The 20601-nt window shown below is 33.7% G+C and overlaps 1 protein-coding gene across 6 annotated transcripts; it reads right to left on the bottom strand.

Annotated features, from left to right (window-relative positions):
* Positions 1 to 1731: 1731 nt before the first annotated feature.
* On the bottom strand, positions 1732 to 19118 carry LOC133197153 (mucin-2-like). Of its 6 annotated transcripts, XM_061333025.1 has the most exons (15): positions 18070 to 19118; positions 17314 to 17967; positions 14242 to 14354; positions 13701 to 13863; positions 13317 to 13370; positions 11231 to 11435; positions 10593 to 10746; positions 9678 to 9798; positions 9054 to 9235; positions 8453 to 8567; positions 7940 to 8094; positions 7711 to 7728; positions 3900 to 5911; positions 3038 to 3131; positions 1732 to 2428 (listed from the first exon to the last, which is right to left on the bottom strand). In XM_061333025.1, the coding sequence occupies exons 1-15, from the start codon at positions 18236 to 18238 to the stop codon at positions 2318 to 2320; spliced, it is 4320 nt and encodes a 1439-aa protein (XP_061189009.1). In that variant the 5' UTR covers positions 18239 to 19118; the 3' UTR covers positions 1732 to 2317. The 6 variants fall into 6 exon arrangements, with proteins under 6 accessions (XP_061189009.1, XP_061189005.1, XP_061189006.1 ...); XM_061333021.1 differs by having other exon boundaries at positions 17314 to 19118; XM_061333022.1 differs by having other exon boundaries at positions 10593 to 10753; positions 11241 to 11435; positions 17314 to 19118.
* Positions 19119 to 20601: the final 1483 nt, after the last annotated feature.

The following is a 20601-nucleotide window of genomic DNA, read 5'->3' as shown; positions in this document are numbered from 1 at the left end:
CAGGGCAAAAACTATATACCCCTGAATCTTCGATACTGGGGCATCAAAAATGGGAATAAATTAGCAAATTTTACAATTAAGGCACAATGAGAATGATTTTTTACCCACAACACAGGAAAAAAGACAAAAGGGCATGTTTTCATTACCATAGCTCACCTGTACCTGTAGCTAAGGTGAGGTACTGAATGAACAATAAGGACATCCGAGATGTGGTAATCAGCTATAATTGATTCTTTTTTTTTCATGTAATTTTATATTCTGTATCAGTAATCAAGAAAAATCTGATAAACTAACAGTTGTAATTTAATCTAAACAATTACAGCTAAGAATTTGACTGTAATTAATCATAATTATTTTCCGATTACTTTTTTAAAAAATAAATTATGAAAATGGAAGATGATTTTTTCTTAATCTTCCTTGGTTTTTATGGTGTGTCCAATAGTCAATCATTGTTATACCCAAAAACTCAAAGATATTAAAATACTTTATATAGCTGTAACCCTTAGCATGCATTTTTAACTATTGGCGAATTGATGATAACGATTATCCCATACAGAAATGTTTTAGAAATTGCAAGTTTAAATATGTCCATGCAAGCACATTTCATATACCAACTTAAGTTGAAGGGTAATTAAGTGAAAGCAAAAACTCAATTATGCAGTTCAATAACTTCTGGACAATTACAAAAAAACATATCCCGTTCCTTAACACTTTAAATATTTTGACAACATCTGATGTTAAAATGCATTTCAATTGTATATTTTAACTTTTTTTTCAACGCATGTAATGTAATTATATATATGCTCTTACTAGACTCTTTGTGTACCACTTATATTAATTAATCATATAACAATAATTGATCCACTGATTGTTACGATTCATTTCACACTGTGACCCATGCATGTTCAAATGTTTGCCATATTTATCATGTATGGAAAGGGTGTACTAATTAAGTTTTTAATTAACACATTAGCCCAGTATATTCCATTTGGGAAAAAATAATTGTATTTTAATCAATTATCCACAAAAGAAATAAACAAGAAGTCTGTGAGCCAATGCTCACTAATAATACCCCCGCTCTGATGTGAATACACAAGTTCATTTTTGGGCAAGCACACGGAAAAACAAGAAGTTGACATCAGATTCATACAAAAATGAATCCCATCATATGACATGCCTAAACAATGAGTGTGCTAAACTTTCAAGCATCTGCAATAAGTAGTTGCTGAGAAATCTGCAACCAAAATTTGTAATGTATGGTACAGACAGATGCACAGATAAACAGGAACTTGAAATCAGATTCTCACAAAAATGAATCCCACCATATAGCATGCCTAAACAAAGAGTGTGCTAAACTTTCAAGCAGCAGCGATGAGTAATTGCCGAGAAAACTGTGACGAAAATTTGTTATGTATGGTACGGACAGACGCACTGATAACAGGAAGTTGACATCGGATTCTCACAAAAATGAATCCCACCAAATGGCATGCCTAAACAAAGATTGTGCTAAAATTTCAAGCATCAGCGATGAGTAATTGCTGAGAAAACTGCGACCAAAATTTGTTACGGACAGACAGACACACACACAAGGGTAAAACAGTATACCCCCCTCTCCTTCGGAGCGGGGGTATAAAAAAAATAATTGAGCATGTTTGAATGAACTTTTAACCAGCCATTATCTTATTGAAATGATGACTTTAGCATGTAGAAAAAGAAAACAAGAAAGGTTGATTTAGTTTTATAAAACTCGTGTTTATTTTTAAAGCTGTTCACTCATTGAAATTAAAATGTTGGCACTAAAGACTTCTTTTTGTACTAAATATACAACTGAAAATCTTGTTCAATTCAGTTCAGTTCAACAAACGTGATGGACATTTACTAATTTTTTATTGATACAATGAATTTCACAAAGAAATAAACTATACATAATAAAAACAACCATAAAAAGTAAAATGATCAAAGCACTAAACCTGTAAAATTAATGCACATTTTAAGAACATTCAAAATTGCAAGTATTATTTGAATGAAATACGTTGCCAATAAACACAGGGTAACATTATCTTAAAACAAGTAGAACACTTAATATTGCAGTCAAACAAGTATTTTTGGTTGTTCTGATAAAAGAAACTACACAGTCTCACATTTTCCCCCATTCTATACTATTAATTGATGTATATATTTAATTGATGTATATATTTCAGAAACACATTCAACATATTTAGTCAAATAACTTAAGTGAAGAACACTGAATGATTGAATGTATATATTCATTTCTTCTTTTCTGGCAAGACAATGCAACATATATTGTTGGAGTGAGCTATACCATGGCAAGTTCTTGTGGGGAGAGATCCTCTACAAAACTAGAGTGGTATCTGCCAGTGGTACCATCAGGCAGGCGCCCAACACACCAGCCAGGGTGGTCCAAATCCTGATTTTAAAGAACACAGAGGTTGGTCTTAGCGTAAATTCATTTCTTTGCATATTAATTATGTAATCAGCAAGCAAAGAAATACGAAACACTATTAAGACTTTAAAAAATGTATTTTCAATGTTTGTCTCTTTACATAATTTACATTCTCAATAATGAATGCTTATTAAGCTTCAAAAGAAATAGTGATGTGGATGTTGGTTTGGGGGTTTCTCCAATTTTGCCACTGTTTAATAAGTATTATTCTGATATAATTTAATTTTGGTTTATATAAAAATTTATATAAAATAGTTTATATCGTATAACCTATGTTGCCTACTTCACAACGACTTACGCCAAAAAAGTATCAATCCGCTTGATGTTACATTTAAAATATGTACAATTTAAAGGCATTTTTGAAGGATAAATTGTCTTATTCTTTACACTTAATGATGGAAAATTAAATTATAAGGAACAAATTAAATAGCTACCCCAGTTATACTGGTATAGCCTGGGTTGGAACAGTTTACACTTTTTTATAAATCGCTTCATGGTTTATAAAGCATAAACTGCTCCAACCCATATTATACAGTATTACATGTGTAGCTATTAAATTCATTCCTTAATTACCTGACTAATTTCAGTTATGAGACTTCCTTCATTGAAAGACAGCTCCCCTTCATTGAGAGCTTCATACCCAGACACAGCTTTCTTCATTTGGTGCCTGGAAGAAGTGTTGAATACAAAAGTTTACCATTAAAAGTAAATAATTTAATTTTGCTTGTAACGCGTCATTTGATCGGATAAAAAAAATAGTTTATATTGTATAACCTGTGTTGCCTACATCACAATGACTTGCATCAAAAACATATCAATCTGCTTGACATTACATTTGAAATATTTTCAGTTTGAAGGCATTTTTGAAGGAGAAATTGTCTTATTTTCTACACTTGATAGAAAATTAAATTATAAGTGTAACAATTTACGCTTTTCTAAAAACCACTTTTACAACAAAGAAGTTATAAAAAGATTTTTTGCTATATTATTCTGTGTAAAACTTTGAGCCCCTTATGTGTCCCTAACATTGCCCAAAAATTTGAATTTTGAAGAATTGTAGTTCTAATGTTCTTAAAAATTTTGTTTGAAAAATGTTCCTACAATTTCCTACACAAAATGTTGATCCCTATTATAATACTATCTTGTCTTGGGAAAGGGGGAGGGGGTTATTGAACAAACTTGAATATGAATGTCTTCAATTTGTTGTTTCTGAATGTATCAAACAGCCCCATCCTATCATTCATCATTTTCTATCTCTCCCAGACTTCAGTTGGACAAAGTTAATGAAGTAAAATTCCCTATACCTGCAGCTAAAATTCCTAGTAGTTCTCAAAATGATAAAAATTCAACTAATGACAGATGGACAATCGACACATTTTGATTAAAAAATCTTGAGCTTTCAGCTCAGGTGAACTAAGAGGTTTGTGTTGATTACCTTTGATTTGTGTGAACTGATGGGTTGTCTCCCCCTGCTCCTACTTTATCAGGTGGTACAAATGGTTTATTGGGTCTTGGTAACTTTGGGATGGCACTCCGCCCCCTCTTTGAGGGGCTACCCTTTTGGGCATCAGTAGGGGGTGCTTTGGAGTGACCATTCTGATTTTCTAGAGAGGAAGCCTTAGTGAGGTTACCCCTTTGTCCCTCTGTTGAAGGGGCAGTGGGAATCTTAGATGGCACTGTTTTATTGTCCACATCACTGGATTTCTTTTCTGGAGAATGATTTTGAGGTATTTTTGTTTTAGCACCAGAGTCAGAGGGTTTGCGAGTTGGAGATTTCCCTAAAGGAATGCGACTTGGACTAGCACTGGTTTTCCTTCGAGATGACACATTACTGTCAACTCTGTTTGGTGGATTGTCAGGTCTTTTGGGTTTGGGAGTTGGGGGTTTTCCCGGAGAAGCAGTTTCAAAGCCACCAGATGTGGTTGATGTCTGCCGAGTGAAATCTTTACCAATATTTTCTGCAGGTTTTCCAGACATTGCTGAACTAGGTCTTTTTGTAGCACCACTAGCTGTTTTGGGAATACGACTGCTGTTAGAAGACTGTTTCAAAGGAGACTTCTGGGGATTCTGTGGAACAGGTATGCTTGGTTTCCTAATATTAGAGCTAGAGGTATTTTGATTGTGACTATCATTCATGTATGAGGAATTATTATTTGAAGAATCCAAGCCATCATGTATCAAGATACTGCTGCTATCATCCTGTAATGATGACTGATCTTGTGAAGAATCAACTTCTGAATGACTGCGCTCTAATGACCTCAGTCGTTGAATCTGAGAAATCCTGTTGTGTGGTTTTGGAGCAACTGGAGGTGGACGTTCTTTAGAACGAGCTCGATGAGCATTGGCCCCGGCATCTCCTGAAAGCATAGGAAGGCGGCTACGTTTAGGACTAGGTGGAACTTTGGGGCTCTTCATGTCACTGTCAGTTTCATCTAATCCTGAAACTTCAGTGATGCTTGTCTCTGATTCTGGTACAGCACTGTTAGCATCAACATTTCCATTCACTTTCTTACCATCAAATATTGGAGGGTCAGAAAATTTAGGAGTTTCATGGTATTTTGGTGTTGAATGTCTTGCTTCACTGGGAGAAAGTTCATTAGGTTTGTTCTTAAAGGTTGATAGTGTAGAAGTTTTGTCACTTTGTTCCCTACTTTTTGGTTCAGAATTTCCACCTGTAGAATTAGGAAAACCTCCATTTTCACTCTTATTTTGCACAGAACTTTGGTCCTTTGATGAGTTAGATAACTGTAGAGCTTCCACCCCACTGATATCTGAGTCTATCATAGCAGAGTTATTCTGGCTGTTAGATCTCACTTCTTGGCTCTCTGATAGGGAGCTCTGAGTGCCATTGAGTTTACTGTACCGATTGCTCTCATCTTTACTTCTGTTGAGTGGACTCTTGGGTATGTGTTTCGGAAATTCTGGGCGAGGAGGTGGAGGAGACTTAGCAGCCCTAACAGAACTGGAAGAAGGTTTCAGGTTTATTTTCTTCTTGGACACTTTCACCAGTTTCGGTTTTATAAACCGTTTTGGTATATCTGGTTTAAAAGATTTATTAGCACCTCCATCCACTGAATCAGAGTCATTAATACTCTTGTTGTTCCCATTCAGACTGGAGTCTTGACTCTGGTTGGTTGATTTATCATTTGGAGTAGATGAAGTTTGATTAGCCCACGGTACATGTGATGGTGGTCTTGGTGGCTGTTGTTTGGGGGTACGTGGGCTCTTAGAATCTTTTGGAGGAGGTGGTGCTTTCCTGACTGGGCGCCTCCTGCTGTCTGTGGTGCCAGTGGAGCAGATAGATAATGTTTCCTCATCTGAGGTCTTGGATATGTTTGTTCCTGACCCCACCGATAAGAAGGAACTAGAGCGGACTCTGTCCTCCGATAGAACAGTGAGCTCACCTGGTCCTTTGTATTTCAGCTCTGTTGGATCTTCATCCACAAGCTGCAAAATATGGCAGACATCAGTATATTCATTAATTTAGGTATCATTGAAGAATTACTAAAAATGAACATTTGTGAATATATGTTTACAATACTGTAGTAAAATGAATGGCAATCCATTATAAGCCTGAATCAGCAAGAAATAACTCAAAAAGCTGTCATTAAATACTCAATATGACTGATCAAAATGAAAGTGCATGTATATGTATATGATAATTTCTATGATACTTTGTATTTTGGGGGGAATTAATGATGTGAAAACAAAGCACCTGCTATGTAGATTTGATAGTGAACTAAATGCTAAATCAGAATCCTAAAAGTATAAAATAAATATTGAAAAAGGAAGCAATCCATTTAATATACTGTAAATGTATTATATTTTGTGTTTTCGATACTTTGCGGAATAAATTTTTCAAGTTAGCACAGATTTTATTTAGCGCAATTCTGAATCTGCTAGTTATAGATATACAAACAAGACATATATTTTGCGATATACTTGATTTAGCAACTTTCTGTGAAAGGCACTAAATAGAATACATGGCCCTATGAAATATGTAACTATTACAGTAGTTAGAGATGCTTTAAATAGAGTCATATTTATTCATTAAAATCAAATAAAATGTAATTTCAATTAGTGACTAATCAGATAGGCTTAATGAGTAGGAAAAACACAGTGGGTGTAATATATGTATATATATGATAATATAGTCATATTGAAGCTGAACACACAATCCCAAAATGGGCAGAAAAAACTCAAAAATTCATACATAAGGTCAAGATTTCATGATTGATGGGAAATCTTTGTGTATTTTATATACTTTTGCATATTTTATATTTTTAGTATAAAATCTTTCATATAATCCAGTTTAAGCATAAACAAAATTGCTAATTGTATCCAAGTATCCTTTTGAATAAAAAAAACCCCCATGTTTCTAAATCATCATCAAGGGGTTAAAAAATTGTTAAAAAAAAAAAAAAAATTACTGATAAATAAAGAGAGTAGGAAGGTCTGTTCTACACCAAAATTGTGATAAATGATTTATATGAAATGATCTGATTTAGAACAGCATGTATGTTGTATGTATGATAATACAAAGTTAAGCGCAAAATGTAATTTTGAGTGATTCAGTGCTACTGCTACATGACTGTACAACTGTATGAATTACTATATTAAAACATAATAAACTTGACCAACATGTATTCTACATAAACATCCTTCCATTCTTTCACAATGTGATATATATATATATTTTTTTCAAACATCAAAAGCCAAATTATTCAAAAACATAATATGGCTTTTCTATAACAGTATAACAAAATATACTTGAACAAATACCTGACCATTATTTCTCAATGATCAGTACTGAAATGAAGACAGAAAAATGTCAGGTAAAAAATTAAAATCTTATAGATAAATCACCAGTGAAATCACCATCCTAAGAAATCATACCTTACAGTATGCATGCAATTCTGAATCCTAGTTATACCTTTTCATTTTTACAAAACACAATCCATTTTCATTCAGTTTTGAAATTGCAGTCTTCCATCTTTTCTATTGATAGTTTATATATTGTCATTGCTAAAGTTTCAGTTTTATTCTGTCTTGAAAATAGTAGATAAAAAAAAAACTGCACAAATAAATGTTTGAGAAAAAAAGCTGAATTACAGCAAATTTACTTTACAAAATTCAAATATAATTAAGTTTAAGTGTTGGAGATAATAAATCTGTCTTCATTTCAATATCAAACATTACAACGCAAACAAAATCACTAAATATCACATGCATGACAATGACTTCACCTCTGGAGGCCTAACTGCCTGTGAATGTGAAAATTTAACACATGTATACTTCACAAAAGAAAACAGACAAATAATGTGACAATGTGAAAACAACCTACAATAAGGAAGCCTTTATATTTCAGCTTTGTATTTTTTGAAAGTTTTCAATGTTTGTTACATGAGCGATGAGTTGTTAAGTATAACTGGTTTTCACAAAAAATCCAGAAAGTTGCAAACTTTTTGTACAAACCTGTACATAACTTCCTGGGAACCAGCCCACCTCGTCCCCTCGACTACCCCTCCACCAACCATTGTCATTGACTTCATACACAAGAATTGTGTCCCCTTTATCAAATGACAAATCATGTTCATCCTCTGCAGCATAGCAGTGAAGAGCTCGATGTTCTGTAAATGTGATAAATGTTTCACATTCTCCAAATACAACTCTACAATATATATGCTATTTATACTGTACATGTGGATATTTATGCTTCTTGTTAATTATTCAAATTTGAAACAAGAACATTGCACATGAGGATTATTTCCATGATTATCCAATTATGTATTAATTACTAAAACCAAATAAAATACATGTATGTTTGGAACGTAGTGAAATATTTACATAAATGCTTTCTAATCACATATTTAGCATAAATTTCCATGTTTACAGTACACTAACAGCAACTTTAGCCTTTAGTATTCATATAATTCGCTGCATGGTAATCATATGATTAAGCAGTTGAACCTGATAGATTTTATTTACCAATGCCAATGAGATCTTCATCATGGTGACTCGTCCTGTTGACATGTAGCTGTTTGTACACGGTCTCTTCATCAGGGTATCCATACTGAGAGAAGCTGGCTGCCTCAATATCCTCCTATATAGGTAACAATGTGTTACACATAGTCTAACTGTATTAGCATTCATATATTCTGGTCAGACTTTAGTTTCTACACATAGTGCTTATAGGTACATAAAATACATAGGTATTATAAAATTGATGTTACAAGTTCATGTACTATTTCCTCAGAGTACATTTATAAAATATCTATACCAGATAAAGCCCCTTGGTTTAAAGGTTGTCTGTGTATCATGCAACTTTATAAGCTAACAGGTGACCAAAAATAGATATCATTCAAATTTTACATTGCTCTGGTACACAAGTAATAGGCCCTTTGGCTTTAAAAAATGCCTGTGTATTATGTAACTTCAGGCTGAACCATTCAAGTTAAACAGGTGATCTAAATGGATATTATTCAAACTTTACATTTTCTGGTGATCCTTTGAATAAACAAAGTACAATTAAACTATATTTGATCTTATTGGTACTAACTGGTACTATTAAAATCAAACGTTAAATTACCTGGGTAGCTTTTTCCACATAAACAGCTGGGAAATGCCCGACTTCATTGGTGCGGTTTTTGCGTCCATACATCCAGCCATTGCGATCCTTCCTAATTCCAGTGACTATCTCCCCCTCATGGAGACTCATCTCTTCCTTAAAGTTAGCAGTATAGTTGTACAGCACCTTAAACTGGATCCCTTCTATAAAGAAACATTAATGGCATTGTAATTGTTACAAATTCTGTGGTATCTTATGCATGAAATTTTGATGGGCAGTTCAAAGAACATGACTTAAGACACCTGGAATTTTATAGATATCTAAGCAAAGAAAAAGTTTATTCTGGCCATGATCAAGCTTATGTCTATGAACACTAATGTCACAAAAATGGAAAGACATTCTGAGGTATTTGCTATTAATCTAACTATGTATGATTATTACATGTATAAACATTCAAATTAATTTATTTCTAATCTCTCTCTCCCCCCCCCCCCCCCCCCCCACCTTACACACATACAAAATCACTCCTCTCAATACTTTGCTAAACAGAAATGTCCCTTGAAAATAATAACAATTTTCATTTTTATAAATTCAAAAGTCTTACCTTTCCAAAACCCTGTATATCTTTACCTTTGATAAACTTACCAACATTGAAGTCCTCCTTGACAGGGGAGATGGTTGACCTCCTCTTTTTGATACCTGCCTCCTCCTCCTCCTCCTTTTCATCAGGTACATGAGGAATGGCCACCTCCTTACCAAGTGTGTGCTGCAAAATTAGAATTGTGACTTATCAGAGAACAATCTGACTCTTTATCATTTGGATATACATGTATATTTCTAAGAAGTAAGAAGACAAAAACCAACAAAGAGCAAGAGCCATTTAGGGCCTTTTTTGGCACTGAGAATTTCTGAAAAATAGAAACTGCTCAGTTTTGGTTGAAAATGCAGTATTTATAACTTGGACCCTTGGTGACCATGTATCTATTTAACATGACGTAATTAAATTTTTCTCTCTGGTCAATGCATTATGACGTCATAAAATGCGTCATTTTTCCCATATCTAGTAAAATCCCTTGCAAATAGCCAAAAGTTGAGGTATTTTTTTAATATTTCATATAGAGCACAACCTCTGATCCAAAATATGCAATTACATAATGAAAGATCTGTTTCTGAAGATCACAAAACATGTTTTAATTTTTGGATCGTGGGCTGTGCTCATATTTTAATTCTTTGCTGAAGGAAGTCAAATACGCATGTTTTTTGTAAAATTCAAGAACATTGCATTTTCTCAAAGCCTGTTTTCCAGTACCTAGATTCTCAAAAAGAAATTTTGTTATAGGAAATAAAAGTACTAAGTCTCTACTTTATTTTGATATATGAAATGGGACAGAGAGTGATAGTCAATTAATTGATATAAGGACAGGGCCATTTTATGCATAAAGTGAACCTAGCTCTTTACCAAGCATTTGTAAAATATGACTTCTTGTGCTTGTGAGCTACCAATTATCTATAAAAATGTCATTTTATAGAGGAGGGAACCCAAAATAATTGATTACTTACCCTGGTTAGTGTGGAGCCTTTGCTAGATTCCCTCTGGAGTGTAGATGCCCTCTTGGTAAATCCTGTCTCTGGGGACATAAAAGAGGACACTGGGCGGGGGGCATTTGTGTCAGTATCAAGGAGTATTTCAAAAGGCTGTGTTCCATTGCTTAGTCTGTTACCTATGTTAATTATGAGCAGTAAGACCCTTTCATATATGTCAAATGTCAGCTACGAAAGTCAAAAGTAGTATCTTTTTGGAGAATTTAATTAAAATACTAAATGGTGCAAGTGTGCAGGTTTGCATTTTTTTTTTAACTATGATGTTTTATTTTCATTATTGGATAGATTGAGAATTTTGTCACTTCAAGAGTGAGGATTGTTTTAGATCAGCTAACAACATCATAATATGCATCCAAAATATACTGCAAAATTACTTATTAATTTGAAATAGCTTATCCAATATTTAGCCCAGATATAGGCTAATATGCTTGACTATTTTGTGCAAATATAAAAATTGTAACTCTCTCGGGTAACCTAGGAAAAGCTTTCATGTTGCTTGCTTTGTGGCAACACTGGCTAATTTTAGACAGAAGACAAAAAGTTTTACAAAAAGGTATATGAATCACTCTACTGCACAAAAGATAGGATTAACAAACAATGACTTACTCTTATCAAATTCCACCTCTGGTGGGGCTTCTTTAACATACGTTCCTGGAAAAAATCCTGTTTTCCCCCTCAGACTTCCTGTCCACCAGCCATTATCATCTCTATTGGTAACCACAACAACATCTCCCTCCTTCAAGGTCAGATACTCTTCATTCTTTCCCTCAAAGTTAAAGATCGCAACATATTTTTCGTCAACTAAAGGAGGAAGGTAAAAAAGAAATGTAAGTTCATACCAGGTAATCAATTATAGACCTTTACAAATTATTTTCATTCAGTTAGATTTTGTTTTAAATGCTCTCTATAGATTAACCTGATAAGGACATCAAAAAGATTTTCAGTTGTCCTTTAAATATAGTGCTAGTCAAGGACAAGTTTACATCAACTATAGTCATTTCAAATACCAGCTTGAAAGCTAGTCTTTAACCATCATTTGCTAAATGGAATTTCATTTTTTTCCCTCAAAATTTTATTAAAATCAATATCTGATAATGACCTTTAATTTACAAGTTCAAATTGGAAAAACTAGGTCATTTTTGCATTTATTCAGACCTAAATTGCCTGTAGAAAGATCACTATGACAACTTCGTTTGAACCAGTGTACATTCCTTGTGCATGCAATTTTAGGTGGTCATGTTTCACCAATAACCTTTATAACCTTGAAAGTTCATGAAGCAATAGTAAGTTCTGCATAAGAGTCTGCCCTCAGATTTCAATTAGAGGTATATGCACAGGATCAGACCTAACACACTTAAAATACTCTACATGCTGTAGACATATTGATTTTTTAACTGAGTTTTTGTACAAGAGGTAACCAGCAGAACCATTAGCAAACTAAAAAAAGTCCGAAACTTTACTTTAACTCTCAGCATGATAAAATGTTGAAACAAAGCAAACTTAATCACAAATGAGGAATAATTACTCTGAGTGGGTTTCACAAAGTTCAACATCAAACACTTCTGACTCTTTCAGTATTAAATAGCACTAGGGGCTATACATCATTTTTTATCTTCCCAGCTGTAGAAATTAGCAAAGAGAATTAGTCACAATTGTGCATCTTTTTTTTGGTGGGAAGTATTATTATATTTATGTACAATGCTGATGCTACAATAATCAGAATAAACACTGCATTATATAGGCGCTAATGATGTAGAGTTGTACAACTATTCATTTATTACAAGATCTGGACAGATAAAATGTCTGCCTTAAGGCTGCAGGCCTGCCTCTTAAGCTTAATCTGTTTGGCAGCGAGCAGGAAAATAAACTATAATTAGTGCAAAAAATAACCTTCCTGTCATTATGGTGAAGTAATGCGCCTGTGTTTACATGCAGATATTAGTATGAAAGGTCGCAAAAGAGTTTCAACATTGTTATGCCACATTTCATGCAATATAAGTATAAAAGAACAGTCATGACTTCTTTTAAATACTATGTAAATGTTATAGAAATATGACAATAAACTTTTGTTGACCAAAAGAGAGTCACATTTAGATATCTCTGAAGGGGACTCTCAACTAACTTCAAGATATCTGAGGGGTCAAGATATCAAAGTTAATACATGTACTCAAATTAATACAGTAAAAACTGTCTAAGCCAACACCTGTGTAGTCTGTTTCACTGTGAATTCTGACCTTTATTTTCAATCCCATTTTTTCTATGTTCTTTACACCACGCAATCAGACATCCTGTCGATTCTGACACAAAATTTGTGTCCCAGACTCCCAGTGCATGTTGGATTAGACAGGTTTCACTGTAATACCTTTGAGACCATTTACTCACATCCATATATCTCATAGATACATGTATTTAACCTATCAGTATTCAGGAGACTATTGTACATGTACTGCTATATGGTATACCTTAAAACTGGGCAGGGTACATGTGAAAGGTAAATGTATTATCTTTCTCTTAAGATTGCATTAAAAATATACATGTTAACTTTAAACACTAAAATTTAATATGAAACATGCATTACTTGTTCTTCATTATAATTCATTAAATACGGTAGAAAAAAGTAAATTCAAATGTTATAAAAGGAACAAAGAAGCACAAGAACTGACAAAGAAAAGAAAAAAATACCCTCATCAAAAAATCTGACATTGTGTCTGAAGGCTGGACTGTAACTTCTCCTGACTGTAACAGAATTCCCAAACTAAAGTCATTCATAAATAATACACAAGCAAACATTATCCAATAATGTGACTTTTACACAAATTGTCAGATCAAATGTCATGCAATACACTGTTGACTTCAATATGCATGCACAGTGATGGACTATACGGAAAAATAGGATATAGCTGAAAACATAATATACTTCTACAATACATAGCATTCTATCATAAATCATATGAATAAAAAAAGCATACAAAGGAATACATAAAAAATGACACATGCTATATACAATGTGCAATTCTATTTTGGCAAGAATTGATGCTTAAGCCATCTTAAAGTTGTCTCCCCTACCTGTAGCTGTATTGAAATGGGTTATTCCATTTCTTAATTTAATGCTGCCCCCATCCACCTCACTAAAAGTCTTGATTTGGGGGATTGGGTCCACATGATTGAGGGGTACTTCCCTTGAGACCCATAGATCCTCTGTTACAGCATTAGGATCATATTTCTCTTGCTGAAAATACAGTAGAAACAGAATCTATTCTCTTTATGAAGCTATATCTTACACAATGTATACCTTTAGTCATGAGTATAGATACCAGTATATACAGGTCATGCAACATATTATGTGAACTTATAACTTTTATCCATTACACAAAGTGTCATGACAGTTAAAAATTTATCATTCATATTTCAAACTTTTTAAAAAGTTTGAAATGAAGTTTTATCAAGTCAATCTTAGCATCAAAACTTGATCAAAAATTTAACTGATCTAATATGTAAATACAGACATCTAGATGTGTAAGCTACCTGTGAAGTTTTCAAGATACGAAATCGTAATTTATGTCTAGGTTTCCTCGAGATCAGGATGTTTGTCACCTGATGATCTTACCTTTCCCGATTTCTTCCTCCTCCAACAGACACAGATTATAATGACGAGGAAGATGAGAAGTCCAGCTCCAATAATTGACAAGGCGATGATAAGCTCAAGTCCAGTCCCCAGTACTGAAAATGCATAGAAGGTAGAAACCATTAACAATTGTACACAAAAATCCCCGAGAGGCATCACTACATGATCCAGCGCATCTCCTCATCATCACACTAATTAACGTTCCTCTCTCATGACTGTTATTTCATATGCACACAAAATGCAAGCAGGCTTCTATCCTGTATATATTGTAAAACTTGCTTTTGAACCGACACAACAACTTTCTGTCTAAATCCTTGCTATTAGAAGTAATAGCTTTAAGTGCAGGCAATTACAAACATAGTTATAGAAAGGATCAATCAGCTGTAATATTTTTGTTTTTTGATGAGAACTTAACTGGCCAGTTCATCACACACTGACTGTGAAGAGAAGGATGTAACAAGGACTAAGTACTTCTTACAGAGTGGAAAACTGAGACAACTCCTATTTTTTTTTCATTGAGTATTGAAGTATAACGTCAATGGATCAAACCAATATATCATTTATACACAGAATGTGAGGAAGTATCTTAGACTTCCTAAAACAGGAAATTCACTGAACAGAATGACCTTGAGTCTAAATATATTTTTCCAAGAAGGTGAGCAGGAGTGGATTATCAATGTCATCGTGTCACGAACTTGAACAAAAAAATGTTTTTGCTAACTTTCTCCAAAGTTAAGCTTTCCTTCTAAACATAGTTGATTTGATGGTGATAAATTAATTCTTGGCCCAGGAAAAGGATTTTTTTCTTAAAAAAATCATTTTACTCCAGCATAGATCAACTCAAATATGGATCATGATACCTCATATGATGACACACCATTCAGCCATATTGTCATTAGCTTGGCTAAAAAAAATAGGCCAAGAAAGGCTTACTTGCCAAAAACATTACACCCAGTCCAAGCCGTAATGAGGGCTATGATGGTACATATATAATTTATTATCCTACAGTGAAACATCATATGCAAAATATGAATATGCCAGGTAAAAAAAAAGAAGATATGCCATAGATACAACTTGGTCAACCTGTAGAACTTGAAAAAAAAAGGTTAAGTTCATAAACTTCAGGAGAGAATTAATGAAGAAATATTTATGGTACAGACAGACAATTAAACAACCATAACACAGTTTCACACCCTGGGCCAATAACTATAAAGGATGCCTCCAGTCCATTTTATGAATGAATAAAAATTGTAGGTTAAACACCTCATAACTCACAGAATTTACCCTGGTCATTGATCTTACAGATGACTAATAGCCTTGTTCTAAGTTAGTCACTTAAAAGTACACCCAACTTCATATAATACAAATCTTTATTTGTCTTGGATGCTGAATAACATTTAAATAATAGTATGACATCCCTGACACAGTATCTCCAAAAGGTTTTCAAATGGTTTAAATTGTTTACTTATTTACTTTTGACCTTATAGACTATAAGACTTTATACAGTCAAACTTCATTATCTCAAACTCTAAGAGACCTAGAAAATACTTCCAGTTAACACAGGATTCGAGATATTCAGGATAAAATACTTTAGGAATAAGCAGTTTGGACTTCAAAATGACTTTAACATATCCATGGTATTCGAGATATCTGTGTTCAAGATACATAAGTTTAACTGTATGTGTATTCACATAAACATAAGAAGACTAAACCCCCCCCCCCCTCCCAATTTAATTTGGAAAAAAAAATTCTGTAGTTAAAAAGTTCATAATTTCAATATAAAAAGAGTTAAATGCATTGCAATATGATAAAATCTGAAATTGTAATACAGACATTTAACAGCTCGCTACAAAAGGTGTCATTATACACTTATCCACTGGCTGTGAGTGGGATAGCTCTTTTATCAAACCCTTGACAGGAACTATTCCCCGAGGGCTTGCCCTCGGGGAATAGTTCCTGTCAAGGGTTTGATGAAAAAGCTATCCCACTCACAGCCAGTGGATAAGCGTTTTACTATACTGATGTATATCATAATTTCTAAGGGTTTGTATTACTTGATACTACAGTTTCATAGGCAAAACATGAAAAGAATAATTATTAAAGTTTTGAACAAGTATTTGGAATAAGATAACACTGCTAGAGTGAGCTGAAATCCTGATGACGTCACAATGCTATTGACATCAGTCTGTAGAATGATTATAGGAAATCAAAATTGGCGGCAAAAATTGCATGAAAATTTTCTGAGGGTGGGTAGCACAAACTATACCCCAGGGTATAGCTTTGCTATCCATGGAAATTTTCAGACTATAAAAGATAGTTATTTTACACTTTTAACTTTATAAAGGAAACATTTTAACAGAAGTATAATAAATATCTTTATCCTCCTGCAACAACAACAGCACCCCCCTTTTAATACTATAGTTCCAAAATCCTGGATAATTCCCAGATCACACATTGCCTGAATAAAATTACAAGATATTCCTTAATCAAATTAAGAACAACCTATGTTGCATGTACATGTATGTCAATGAACACATTTACACTTGACCTCATACAAACACTTCTCTCTGAAGTGATTCATGTTCACATCTAAAAGAACTAAAGTAAATTAAGAGGTTTATAGGTCAAAAAATTTAAGCTTGGCCAGGTTTTATTTCATTTCTCATTCATTATTTTATCAGCAATTCATTTTCTAATTGTTAATGATAGCCTGAAGCATGATGAATTAAGGTATAGATGTTTTAATCTAGCAGTTTAATTGGCATGAACTGCCAATTAAACTTTTCTGTGAAAGAAGTACTTCCCATTTGTGCATTTCATGAGAGAAAGGGGGGGGGGTGCATATGATCTGATTAACAATCTTAAAAGTGATTGCAAAAATAAATAAATATTAGATATTGTGGGGACACAAGGGAAATATTTTTTTTTTCATTCCATTACATAACATGTAGCATACACTGTCAAACATCACCACCATAAAGTATCGAGGAAATGAAGCTATATATAAGTACATTACAATTAGAAAAAAACTGCATTTCAAATTTGGAAACTTACCTGGTGCTTGTGTGGCAGTGACTGTATCATTTGTCTTTTCTGTTGTTGATCCAACACCTGGTGGTAAAACTTTGCTTGAAGCTGGCAACACTGGAAGGATGCTGGTAGGAGAATGTGTCTCCATGGATGAAGATGGCAGGACTATTATAGGATTAGTACTAATGCCTTGGGTGGAAAGTGGAATTTGTGTTGGAGTGGAAGATACAAAAGGACTTGAAAAGGAAGACTGGGGTTGTGTGGAAGACATCAAAGTGGAACTGGCAGGGTAAAATGTAGGTGAAGATTCTTGTGATGATGTGGATGAAAATGCAACATTTGATGATGGTCTAAGACCAGTGGAAGATGGGATGGCGGTCTCTGATATGGATGATGACAATGCAGAGGAAGTTATCACTGTGGATTGGGAAGATGTTGTAGAAGGGGAAACTAATGAAGGCACTGAATCTATGTATTCAATGGATTTCTCAAGGATGGATGATAATATGGAAGAAGTTACATCAGGTGAAATGTCAGAGCTGGAAGATACACTGGATGATAGACTAGATTGTACAATATTAGAAGATAATTCTTCTAATCTCTCCACTAAATCAGTTGATGTCACTTGAGATTCAGAGAATGGTGTTGGTGTCTGGCTGAACTCTAAAACTGAGGAATCTGAAAAAGAACTTGGCATGAATGATGGAGACAGAGTCATGGAGGGACTAACTGTCTGACTGTTAGAGGAGGGATTTGAGGAGGGGGAAACAGTTGACATACTTGTGTCTGACTGCAGTTGTGAAGTGACATCCAAAGTCACTGATAAACTCCTAGGGATGTCAGAGGATGAATGTAGGTCACTGGTTGACAGAGGATAGGATGCATCTATAACTGTAGACATTACAGTACTTGAACTGTTTGTCTGAATTTCTGTTGTAGAATTTGCCATGATTTCACTTGTAGATTATAGATTATATAATCTTTACATATCAATTTCCATGTTTTGATTAAAGTTACAACGGAATTTGGCAATGAAAAATTTAATGTATCAAACAATGTTACACTTTCCTTGTTGGAAAATAAATTTTCATGTTATATCCTTTCCTCTCCGCCGTTGTTAGAAATGAAAACACAATGAATTACAACAAAACACTGAAAACTAAATGTTAGTTATAACCACATTAATCTCAACAGAACCAATAACAAAACTATTCCATCATATCAGTCTCTATAAACTTTCTCACACACTTAAACATTCCACTTCAGTTGCACAATTTAAGGCATTAATCATTCTCTAGCCATTTATCCTCCCCAGTATCCAGAAGCTAATTTTTTTTAACTTAAGAGTCACTTCACACTTTTCACTTTAAATATAAATCCCAATATGTCAGGAAAACTCCCGAGTAGATCATCGTCTTATTACAGATAGAGTACTGCTCCTCCTTCGACAAAGTGATCGTATTTGTAAACCCGAACAGAGGTTAACATGCTTAGACTAAATCCCAGAAGATAGCCTGGCTATACATGTCAAAAGAATCACTGTTTCTCAAATATATATCTAACTTCCTGCATCAAGATGCAAACCAGGTTTTAAGTCAGTGCGTCTTTCTCTCCAAATGTTGAATCACGTATGGTTTTCCTGTTGCGTCTACAACTTACTTCTTTGTCCACATTTTTTTGTAAAACATTTTAAGAGACTGTAATTTAACTTTCAAAAGGATATTTCTATCACAAATATTTAATCCAAATGTTAAATCAACATAAAAACTTTAAAACATCACAAATGATTAGCAGAAGAAACAAAACGATTGAAAAACGAAATCATATGAAGAGTGTTTACTTGTATCCCCATCACGTCTGGCAAATCTGAAAATACAGAAAAAAAATACTGCAATGAGTCACCGGGTTCTGTGTACTAAGTGTGAAAGCTAATCCTACAAACAAGGCATCTATATACATGTAATTGTATATACAGGAAAGTAAAATCATATATCCACATACATGTATAAATACATACTTAATATAATAATTCAAAATTGTAATTTTTGTCACTGTGAACAACGATTCTATGATTTTATTGCCACTGATCAATTCATCTCTCTCCTATTTAATAGTTTATATTAGTATTTTGTATTGTCAACAGAATTTTTTTTTTTTAAAGTCGTGTAAATTTCCTATCAAAGTATTGTACATACATGTAATAACAGATAATTTAATCTAGGCTGGAAGTGCTTTCTAACTCCGATTGTCTATAATTTTTTGTTAAGGCCCTCATCATTGCTATAATCATTATTAAGAGTAACATTTTTTGAAAAACAAGCTCACAATTATTGATCTTAATACAGGATAAAGTACGCTAGGCTATTAAAAAAATTATTTATATATTCATGCAGTGTATTATAAAAATAAAATCATATAAATTGAATTCTACTTCAATAAAGAGACAATTAAAGAATGACACATCAAAAACAAAAGATTTACACACTTCTATCATTAATCGGTAAAGATATGTTTGCTTTTCAGTATATTTACATTTTTGTGGCCATTATAAATGTTGAAGTTTTAATGGACATGAATTCAATTGCAGCACATCTGGTTGCATGTGCAGTAAACCCTCACCAATCACTGGGAAACTATGTTGTTATTACCCAAAAGAATGTGCAGCTCACAAACATCACAGAACTCTTTCTTTGTCATAAAGAAGCATGAGTCATACTCAGGATGCCTGCCTTCAGCAGCTGTTCATATTTTGACGCTTTTGCATAAAATGTACCTATTTCCCTACATTGTCTCTCTCAAGTGATCAACTTGTCAACAGCTATTACACTGCTTTCTAATTACTGGAAATTTCAATGTGCCTTAACACTTTTAAAAACATATAGAACATACACAAGAATGTGTATGAATACAATTTAAAATTCAATACCCCCACCCTACCCCACCATTGTCATAGAACAAATATGCACAATCTATGAACAAAAGTTATCTTAGAATATTAGTACAATCTGCAGTTGACAAATACCATCAACCTGCAGTTTGCAGTTTTCATGATGGGGCAAAATAAAAATTATTTTGGAAATTCATTTATTGAAATTTCTGTTGGACAAGCAAAATTTCAGTGGGGAAGTGAATCATGTTAAGCTACATGTACTTGCATGAAGGCAATTAAGTTGCTCTAAAATCTAATTTGTCCCTGAAAATGGAATACATATATTCAATATCTGACCACAAAATTAATAGCAAATAATATAAGAAATTCTGCTCCATCCATATTCTTACAAAATTCCGCTGTATTTAAGCTACTGGGCAGTT

Source organism: Saccostrea echinata, unplaced genomic scaffold (genome assembly GCF_033153115.1).
Source record: "Saccostrea echinata isolate AGI-Se365-2 ecotype Australia unplaced genomic scaffold, CSIRO_AGI_Sech_v1 ptg000030l, whole genome shotgun sequence".
In the NCBI taxonomy this organism is placed as follows: Eukaryota; Metazoa; Mollusca; class Bivalvia; order Ostreida; family Ostreidae; genus Saccostrea; species Saccostrea echinata.
The sequence above is the reverse complement of the archived record's forward strand: the minus strand, read 5'-3'. Positions and strand labels throughout refer to the sequence as shown.